The sequence below is a fragment of the Salvelinus namaycush genome, unplaced genomic scaffold (assembly GCF_016432855.1).
Source record: "Salvelinus namaycush isolate Seneca unplaced genomic scaffold, SaNama_1.0 Scaffold1732, whole genome shotgun sequence".
Taxonomy (NCBI): Eukaryota; Metazoa; Chordata; class Actinopteri; order Salmoniformes; family Salmonidae; genus Salvelinus; species Salvelinus namaycush.
Window position 1 is genome coordinate 42,501 of NW_024058489.1, and position 11,477 is coordinate 53,977.

General features: G+C 42.2%; 1 protein-coding gene across 1 annotated transcript in view; it reads left to right on the top strand.

Annotated features, from left to right (window-relative positions):
- Window positions 1–7,942, top strand: part of LOC120037505 (synaptic vesicle glycoprotein 2B-like) — a 32,754-nt gene extending 24,812 nt beyond the window's left edge. Inside the window, exon 12 of the mRNA XM_038983536.1 lies at window positions 7,759–7,942. Coding sequence (XP_038839464.1) covers window positions 7,759–7,942 — 184 coding nt within the window. The remainder of the gene's footprint in view (window positions 1–7,758) is intronic.
- The last annotated feature ends 3,535 nt before the right edge of the window (window positions 7,943–11,477 follow it).

The following is an 11,477-nucleotide window of genomic DNA, read 5'->3' on the forward strand; positions in this document are numbered from 1 at the left end:
ATCCTCATGTCAATGTCCTGGTATCAGACGGATGTCAGTGTTGTTCATGATGAGGGATTTAGGTGGTCTTTGGAATGATTGAAAGGGTTTTTTCTGGATAAATACTATAAAGGTTTTCAACTGGTTTCGCCTCAAGCAGGTTGTTTCAAATTGAACCAGGAAGTTTTTACTCAGACACCTGTGATCCAATCAAAACCTCCCGACCCACCGGCTGAGAACCACTGTTGTAAACTGTCCTTTAACCACCCATCCTAAACCCCCACCGGCTGAGAACCACTGTTGTAAACTGTCCTTTAAGCACCCGTCCTAAACCCCCACCGGCTGAGAACCACTGTTGTAAACTGTCCTTTAACTTCTACTTGGTCACAATCCCGGATCCGGGAGCACCCTCATCAGTAAAAAAGCTGACTAGCATAGCCTAGCATAGCGCCACAAGTAAATACTAGCATCTAAATATCATGAAATCACAAGTCCAAGACACCAGATGAAAGATACACATCTTGTGAATCCAGCCATCATTTCTGATTTTTAAAGTGTTTTACAGGGAAGACACAATATGTATTTCTATTAGCTAACCACGATAGCAAAAGACACAACTTTTTTTTCCCACCATTTTTTTACTGTATAGGTAGCTATCACAAATTCGACCAAATAAAGATATAAATAGTCACTAACCAAGAAACAACTTCATCAGATGACAGTCTGATAACATATTTATTGTATAGCATATGTTTTGTTTCGAAAAATGTGCATACTTCAGGTATAAATCATAGTTTTACATTGCAGCCACCATCACAACTCTCACCAAAGCAACTAGAATAACTACAGAGAGCAATGTGAATTCCCTAAATACTCATCATAAAACATTTATGAAAAATACACAGTGTACAGCAAATGAAAGACAAAGATCTTGTGAATCCAGCCAATATTTCAGATTTTTTAAGTGTTTTACAGCGAAAACACAATATAGCATTATATTAGCTTACTACAATAGCCAACCACACAACAGCATTGATTCAAGCCAACAATAGCGATAACGAATAAACCAGCAAAAGATATTAATTTTTTCACTAACCTTCTCAAACTTCTTCAGATGACAGTCCTATAACATCATATTACACAATACATATAGAGTTTGTTCGAAAATGTGCATATTTAGCGGTACAAATCGTGGTTATACAATGAGAATAGTAGCCAAGCTGCAAAGAAAATGTCGGGAGAAATCTTGGGAGAGGCACCTAATCTAATCAATAACTAATCATAAACTTGACAAAAAAATACAGGTTGGACAGCAAATGAAAGATACATTAGTTCTTAACTTCTTATGGCTGCAGCCCGACGTCGGTACACTTATGACAACAGCCAGCTCAAAGTGCAGGGCGCGAAATTCAAAATATATATTTTTTTTAAATATTTAATTTTCACACATTAACAAGTCCAATACAGCATATGAAAGGTACACATCTTGTGAATCCAGCCAACATGTCCGATTTTTTAAATGTTTTACAGGGAAGACACAATATGTAAATCTATTAGCTAACCACGTTAGCAAAAGACACCACTTTTTTTACTCCAACAGTTTTTTACTCCATTTGTAGCTATCACAAATTCGACCAAATAAAGATATAAATAGCCACTAACCAAGAAACAACTTCATCAGATGACAGTCTGATAACATATTTATTGTATAGCATATGTTTTGTTAGAAAAATTTGCATATTTCAGGTATAAATCATAGTTTACATTGCAGCTACAATCAGAAATTGCACCGAAAGCAGCCATAATATTTACAGACACCAACGTCAAATACCTAATTACTCATCATAAAACATTTCTGAAAAATACATAGTCTGCAGCAATTGAAAGACAGGCATCTTGTGATTCCAGACAATATTTCCGATTTATCAAGTGTTTTACAGCGAAAACACAATAGAGCGTTATATTAGCTTACCACAATAGCCAAAAACACAAGCAATTTCCCAGTAGCAAAAGTTAGCGATCGTAACAAACAAGCAAAAGATATATAATTTTTGGCTAACCTTGATTTTCTTCATCAGATGACAGTCCTATAACATCAGGTTATACATACACTTATGTTTTGTTCGAAAATGTGCATATTTAGAGCTGAAATCAGTGGTTACACATTGTGCTAACTTAGCTACTTTTTCCACAACGTCTAAACAGCAACGATATTTTTCTGACACGTTTTCTGACACACATATTCTGACCAAATAGCTATTCATAAACATAACTAAAAAATACATGTTGTATAGGAAATGATAGATCCATTAGTTCTTAATGAAATCGCAGTGTTAGAATTCTAAAAAATAACTTCATTACGACACCCAGCTTCGGTATAGCTGAGTACCCCAAAGTTGGGCGCCCACGACTAATTCACATGCACGACAGATATATGAATTAGCATCATAAAATGTTTCTTACTTTTGGTGATCTTCCATCAGAATGTTGGACAAGGTGTCCTTTGTCAAGAACAGTCGTTGTTTGGATTTAGAACCTTCATTTTCCCTCTCGATTTAGCACGTGCACTTGCCAAGTGGCACAAAGCTCTCCAAGTCAACAATCGGAAAAGAACGGAACACGGCAAAACTCCCGAAAAATTTTCACTAATCTGATGAAACTATATTGAAAAAACATACTTTACGATGATATGGTCACATGTATCAAATAAAATCCAAGCCGGAGATGTTAGTCGTCCATAACGACAGCTAAACAGAAGGCAAATCCATGTCCCCTTTCGCGCGCTCCAGAAAACAGAAAATGGACGGTCACGTCATACAAAGAGCTTTTATTCCACCTCAGACCAAGATAAACACGACATTTCTTCTCTCACCGCCTCTTGACATCCAGGGGAAGGTGTATGAAGTGCACGTAGACTCTTACGTATCATGCCCATGTATAGGCAGGAAGAAGAAGAGAGCCTCGGTTTCAGACATTCCACTTCCTGGTCAGGAAGTGTGCTGCAGAATGACTTCTGTTTCACTCAGAGAAATAATTCAAACGGTTTTAGAAACTAAAGAGTGTTTTCTATCCAATAGTAATAATAATATGCATATTGTACGAGCAAGAATTGAGTACGAGGCCGTTTGAAATGGGCACCTTTTATCTGGCTACTCAATACTGCCCCTTGCAGCCCAAACAGGTTAACTTCTAGTTCCTCCCAAACCCGGATCCGGGAGCACCCCCATCAGTAAAAAAGCTGACTAGCATAGCCTAGCATAGCGTCACAAGTAAATACTAGCATCTAAATATCATTAAATCACAAGTCCAAGACACCAGATGAAAGATACACATCTTGTGAATCCAGCCATCATTTCTGATTTTTTTAAATGTTTTACAGGGAAGACACAATATGTAAATCTATTAGCTAACCACGTTAGCAAAAGACACCACTTTCTTACTCCACCATTTTTTTACTCCATCAGTAGCTATCACAAATTCGACCAAATAAAGATATAAATAGCCACTAACCAAGAAACAACTTCATCAGATGACAGTCTGATAACATATTTATTGTATAGCATATGTTTTGTTAGAAAAATGTGCATATTTCAGGTATAAATCATAGTTTACCATTGCAGCCACCATCACAACTCTCACCAAAGCGACTAGAATAACTACAGAGAGCAACGTGTATTACCTAATTACTCATCATAAAACATTTCTTAAAAATACACAGCGTACAGCAATTGAAAGACACAGATCTTGTGAATCCAGACAATATTTCAGATTTTCTAAGTGTTTTACAGCGAAAATACAATATAGCGTTATATTAGCTTACCACAATAGCAAACATCACAACAGCATTGATTCAAGGCAAAAATAGCGATAACGTATAAACCACCAAAATATATTAATTTTTTCACTAACCTTCTCAGAATTCTTCAGATGACAGTCCTATAACATCATATTACACAATGCATATAGAATTTGTTCGAAAATGTGCATATTTAGCGGCACAAATCGTGGTTATACAATGAGAAGTGGCCAAAAATTCAAGCAATCTGTCCGGCGCCATGTTGGAGAGGAACCTATTCTAATCGAAAACTATTCATAAACTTGACTAAAAAATACAAGTTGGACAGCAAATGAAAGATAAATTAGTTCTTAATGCAATCGCTGTGTTAGATTTTTAAAATTAACGTTACTGCGCAATACAGCGTGCGCCAAAGCGAGACCGCACCATAATTCATGGCGGAATTATTATTTGACATTTGTCAACATAAGTACGAATTAAACGCATAAAGACTGCTTACTATTAGCTGAGCTTCCATCAGAATCTTGGGCAAGGTGTCCTTTCTCCAGAACAATCGTCTTTGGGTTGAAAGATGTCCTCTTCTCCTGTCGAAATAGCAGCTAACGATAGCCACCCACTGGAGACGTGTCCAACTCGTGAAAGCGCATGACAAAGAAATCCCAGAAAATCGCAATAAACTGCTATAAACTGCTATAAGTCGGTTTAAATTAACTACCTTATGATGTCTTTAACACCTATAACGAATAAAAACATGACCGGAGATATAGAACTACTAAAACGAAAGCGTTTGCAGGACGCCATTGTGATGTCTTCTTGCGCCAGGCGCACCGTTGAAAAGGACGGTACTTCCGTTCCACGGTCTTATATAGGGTCCCAGATTGCGCAATCCACTCCATTCAAATTCTCCCCGCTTACTGACATCTAGAGGAAGACGTATGCAGTGCATGTAGCCCGATGGCTTACATGGGGACTTATAAACTGACCTCAGAACAGGGACCTCGATTTCTGAAATCTCACTCCCTGACAGGAAATGTGCTGCAGAATGAGTTCTGTTTCACTCAGAGAAATAATTCAAACGGTTTTAGAAACTAGAGAGTGTTTTCTATCCAATAGTAATAATAATATGCATATTGTACGAGCAAGAATTGAGTACGAGGCAGTTTAATTTGGGAACTCATTTTTACAAAGTCGAAATGGCGCCCCCATAGGCTCAAGAGGTTTTAATGCAACCGCTGTGTTAGATTTTTAAAATTAACGTTACTACGACATACAGCTTGCGTTAAAGCGAGAACGCACCGAAATTAATGGCAGAATAGTAGGTCAACATTTTTCAACAGAACAACGAATTAACTTCATAAATAGTTCTTACTTTTTGATGAGCTTCCATCAGAATCTTGGGCAAGTTGTCCTTTGTCCAGAATCATCGTTGCTCGGTTGTAGATTGCCGTCTTCAACTTAGGAATTAGCAGCAAACATTAGCTATGTGGCCCAGACGTGCCCAACTCACTATAACGCAGCACAAAGAAATATCCGAAAATCGCAATATACTGATATAAACTGATATAACTCGGTTTAAAATAACTACATTATGATGTCTTTAAACCTGTTAAGGCTAGGGGGTGCTGTTGTCACTATTTATGGAAATCGTGTAATTTTTGAAACGGCTTCCTACAAACTTCTTGATCGTACAATATGCATATTATTATTATTATTGGATAGAAAACAGTCTATAGTTTCTATAGCCGTTGAAATTTTGTCTCTAAGTGGAACAGAACTCATTCTACAGCAATTTCCCTGACATGGAGTCAGATTTCACACATTTTGGCCCCTGTTCTGGAGTCAGTTTTAAGGCCACTGTTATTCCTATGAGTATACGGACACTGCTTACGTCTTCCCCTGGATGCCTTTACGTGATGACGCTTTGAATGGTATCGATTGCCCAATCACAGCCACTATAAATGAAAAAATCCTGTAGGTAGGACCTCTTTTCTAGGTGCGTCATGCGCGCGGAGGATACCGACCTACTCTTTTTCCAAGCATTAGTGTAGCCTGTTATATTTCTCCGGTCATATTTTTACTCGTTATAGGAGTTAAAAACATCATAAGGTAGTTAATTTAAAGCGTTTTATAGCAATTTATATCCGTTTAGTGCGATTTTGGGACATTTATTTCTGAGCCACTGTGAATCTCTGGGCACCGTTCCAGTTCATGCCGAACGCAATGTGCATTTCTGCATGGCAAGAGGACAGCTTTCGACCAAAAGACGATTAGACCCAAGAAAGGATTCTTTGCCCAAGATTCTGATGGAAGAACAGCTCAAAGTAGGAACAATTTATTATGATAAATCGTGTTTCTGTCGAAAAATGTTAGTGGCTTAGGACGCCATCTTTTTTGACGTAGCTTCGCTTGGCGCAAACTGTATTGAAAAGTAAGGATAATTTAAAAAATGTAATTCCGCGATTGTATTAAGAATTAAATTGTCTATCAATCGCTGTCCACCCTATATTTTTTAGTCACGTTTATGAGTATTTATGTATACGACTAGATCACTGTCTAATATGGCACACGGCATTTTCTGACCAGCTCGGCTACTTTTCTCATTGTATAACCACGATTTTGGTGGCTAAATATCCACATTTTCGAACAAACTGTATATGTATGTTGTAATATGATGTTACAGGAGTGTCATCTGAAGAATTCTGAGAAGGTTAGTGAAAAAATTAATATCTTTTGGCGATGTTGACGTTATCGCGCTCTTTGGCTAGAATCAATGCTGGGGTAACGTTTGCATATGTGGTATGCTAATATAACGATTTATTGTGTTTTCGCTGTAAGACACTTAGAAAATCTGAAATATTGTCTGTATTCACAGGATCTGTGTCTTTCGATTAGTGTATGCTGTGTATTTTTACGAAATGTTTTATGATTAGTAATTAGGTAAGACACGTTGCTCTATCTATTTATTCTAGTCGATTTGTGACGGTGGGTGCAATTGTAAACTATGATATCTACCTGAAATATTCACATTTTTCTAACAAAACCTATCCTATACCATAAATATGTTATCAGACTGTCATCTGAGGAGGTTTTTTCTTGGTTAGTGGCTATCAATATCTTAGTTTAGCCGAATTGGTGATAGCTAGTGGTGTTGGTGGACAAAGAAAAATGGTCTCTTTTGCTAAGGTGTTTACCTAATAGATTTACATATTGTGTCTTCCCTGTAAAACATTTTAAAAATCGGACATGTTGGCTGGATTCACACGATCTGTATCTTTCATTAGCTGTATTGGACTTGTTAATGTGTGAAAGTTAAATATTTTAAAAAAATATTTTTTTTGAATTTCGCGCCCTGGCTTTTCAGTGGGGGGGGGGGGGGGTCCTAGACAGGTTAACACCTATATCGAATAAAATCAGAGCCGGATATATCTAAGGCCTATAACGAGAGCTTTCCAGAATGCAATCCTGAGGTCTGTCTCGCGTCATGGCGAACGTTGAAAAGAGTGCACCCCACGTTCCAAGACCATTTATATGGCCTCAGATCTGCCTAGCAACTCCATTCCAATTCTCACTGCTTGCTGACATCTAGGGGAAGGCGTATGCAGTGCATGTCGACCAATAGAATACATGCAAATTAATAAACTGACCCTGGAACAGATTGCCTGATTTCAGATTTCTCACTTCCTGACAGGAAGTTTGCTCCAACTTGAGTTCTGTTTTACTCACAGATATAATTCAAACGGTTTTAGAAACTAGAGAGTGTTTTCTATCCAATAGTAATAATAATATGCATATTGTACGAGCAAGAATTGAGTACGAGGCAGTTTAATTTGGGAACAAATTTTTACAAAGTGAAAACAGCACCCCCTATTGACAAAAAGTTAACCACCCGTCCTAAACCCCCACCGGCTGAGAACCACTGTTGTAAACTGTCCTTTAAGCACCCGTCCTAAACCCACTGATGTCTGTACCTTTCTCTTCCTCAGATGCACAGCGTTCGGAGTGCTGAACGGTACCTGTAAGCTGGCAGCCATTATTGGCAGCGTCGTCTTTGCCAAGTTCATCGGCATCACAAAGATCGTCCCCATTTTCCTGGCGTTCGCAGCGCTGGCTTGCGGAGGTTTGCTGGCCACTAAACTACCCGACACACGGGAGAAGATCCTGGAGTGAAAACAGACAAACATCTACGGCATTAAGGGTTGTAAAATTCCTGTAACTTTCCACAGGTTTTCAAAAAACATCTTGGTTGGAGGATTCCCAGACTTCCTGCTAAAACGTGGGAATTTGGGGAAAGTTATTGGAATTTTGCAAACCTTTACAACGTCACGGCCAAATAAAGCTGTCTGTACATATAGGGTGGTCCAGTTGGGAGACTTCCACATGGGATGTGAGCTGTGTGTGACAGAATAAGGGGATGGGCTTTCTGTTCCCATGGTGATGTAAAGAACGAATGGTACCCTCATCAAGACATGTCACCATTTTACATTGTTTGAAATTGTGTTTTTCTTCTGTACACCTTAAAATACCACCCCATTAGAGCAGGACAAGTCACTCTGTATTTGGTATGTTTTAAAATGTGTTTTAAATTATTTTAAATGAAAATGAAAGAATACGAGAGATGAGAAATATATCTACTTGGAAGACGACAGCCAGTTGAACCATGTTGTGCTTTTGATTTGAAACCAACTGTTCAGGAAAGGTATTGGGTTGACATTCGGGTTGGAATTCAACGACGGCTAAGGTTTCAACGGAACGCTATTGTACGATTCAGAACCAATTTTCCAGTGTCCTTGTTCCATTCCATTTTGTGATAAGAGCTTTCATCGACCGCAGCCAGGTGTTTGAATTGTCCCATTTCCTCCAGGACGACAACCTGCTGCACAGTGGATGCATCTGTTGACGTACCAATATGTTTGTTGTATTGTTTGTGTTCAGTCTCTCCTTTTCCAGAAGAGCTGTGTTCTAGATACTGATTCTATTAAATCCTGTCTAGTCTGTGTTCAGTCTCTCCTTTTCCAGAAGAATGATACTGATTCTATTAAATCCTGTCTATTCTGTGTTCAGTCTCTCCTTTTCCAGTAGAACGATATTGATTCTGTTAAATCCTGTCTAGTCTGTGCTCAGTCTCTCCTTTTCCAGAAGAGCTGTGTTCTAGATACTGATTCTATTAAATCCTGTCTAGTCTGTGTTCAGTCTCTCCTTTTCCAGTAGAGCTGTGTTCTAGATACTGATTCTATTAAATCCTGTCTAGTCTGTGCTCAGTCTCTCCTTTTCCAGTAGAGCTGTGTTCTAGATACTAATTCTATTAAATCCTGTCTAGTCTGTGGTCAGTCTCTCCTTTTCCAGTAGAGCTGTGTTCTAGATACTGATTCTATTAAATCCTGTCTAGTCTGTGCTCAGTCTCTCCTTTTCCAGTAGAGCTGTGTTCTAGATACTGATTCTATTAAATCCTGTCTAGTCTGTGCTCAGTCTCTCCTTTTCCCGTAGAGCTGTGTTCTAGATATTGATTCTGTTAAATCCTGTCTAGTCTGTGCTCAGTCTCTCCTTTTCCCGTAGAGCTGTGTTCTAGATACTGATTCTATTAAATCCTGTCTTGGTTGCCATGACATTGTAAGAACATTTTTTTTTTCAATAATTATGTGAAAATGTGAGTTTAGACATGATTATATTTTACTCTATTTTTAAAGTCCCTAAGTATCATTTACCCAGTACCCCCAACCCTGGTCCTCCAGTACCCCCAACCCTGGTCCTCCAGTACCCCCAACCCTGGTCCTCCAGTACCCCCAACCCTGGTCCTCCAGTACCCCCAACCCTGGTCCTCCAGTACCCCCCAACCCTGATCCTCCAGTACCCCCAACCCTGGTCCTCCAGTACCCCCAACCCTGGTCCTCCAGTACCCCCAACCCTGGTCCTCCAGTACCCCCAACCCTGGTCCTCCAGTACCCCCCAACCCTGATCCTCCAGTACCCCCAACCCTGGTCCTCCAGTACCCCCAACCCTGGTCCTCCAGTACCCCCCAACCCTGATCCTCCAGTACCCCCAACCCTGGTCCTCCAGTACCCCCCAACCCTGATCCTCCAGTACCCCCAACCCTGGTCCTCCAGTACCCCCAACCCTGGTCCTCCAGTACCCCCAACCCTGGTCCTCCAGTACCCCCCAACCCTGATCCTCCAGTACCCCCAACCCTGGTCCTCCAGTACCCCCCAACCCTGGTCCTCCAGTACCCCCCAACATGCCAACCCTGGTCCTCCAGTACCCCCCAACCCTGATCCTCCAGTACCCCCAACCCTGGTCCTCCAGTACCCCCAACCCTGGTCCTCCAGTACCCCCAACCCTGGTCCTCCAGTACCCCCCAACCCTGATCCTCCAGTACCCCCAACCCTGGTCCTCCAGTACTCCCCAACATCTAAACTCTGGTCCTCCTGTACCCCCAACCCTGGTCCTCCAGTATCCCCCAACATCTTAACTCTGGTCCTCCTGTACCCCCAACATCTCAACTCTGGTCCTCCTGTACTCCCAACCCTGGTCCTCCAACATCTCAACCCTGGTCCTCCTGTACCCCCAAGTCTGGTCCTCCTGTACCCCCAACCCTGGTCCTCCAGTACCCCCCAACATCCCAACTCTGGTCCTCCTGTACCCCCAACCCTGGTCTTCCTGTACCCCCAACCCTGGTCCTCCAGTACCCCCCCAACATCCCAACCCTGGTCCTCCAGTACTCCCCAACATCCCAACTCTGGTCTTCCTGTACCCCCAACCCTGGTCCTCCAGTATCCCCCAACATCTCAACTCTGGTCTTCCTGTACCCCGAACTCTGGTCCTCCTGTACCCCCAAACCTCGTCCTCCTGTACCCCCCACCCTGGTCCTCCAGTACACCCCAACCCTGGTCTTCCTGTACCCCCAACCCTGGTCCTCCAGTATCCCCCAACATCTCAACTCTGGTCTTCCTGTACCCCCAACTCTGGTCCTCCAGTATCCCCCAACATCTCAACTCTGGTCTTCCTGTACCCCCAACTCTGGTCCTCCAGTATCCCCCAACATCTCAACTCTGGTCCTCCTGTACCCCCAACCCTGGTCTTCCTGTACCCCCAACCCTGGTCCTCCAGTACCCCCCAACATCCCAACTCTGGTCCTCCTGTACCCCCAACCCTGGTCTTCCTGTACCCCCAACCCTGGTCCTCCAGTACCCCCCCAACATCCCAACCCTGGTCCTCCAGTACTCCCCAACATCCCAACTCTGGTCTTCCTGTACCCCCAACCCTGGTCCTCCAGTATCCCCCAACATCTCAACTCTGGTCTTCCTGTACCCAGAACTCTGGTCCTCCTGTACACCCAAACCTCGTCCTCCTGTACCCCCCACCCTGGTCCTCCAGTACACCCCAACCCTGGTCTTCCTGTACCCCCAACCCTGGTCCTCCAGTATCCCCCAACATCTCAACTCTGGTCTTCCTGTACCCCCAACCCTGGTCCTCCCAGTATCCCCCAACATCTCAACTCTGGTCTTCCTGTACCCCGAACTCTGGTCCTCCTGTACCCCCAAACCTCGTCCTCCTGTACCCCCCACCCTGGTCCTCCAGTACACCCCAACCCTGGTCTTCCTGTACCCCCAACCCTGGTCCTCCAGTATCCCCCAACATCTCAACTCTGGTCTTCCTGTACCCCGAACTCTGGTCCTCCTGTACCCCGAACCTTGTCCTCCTGTACCCC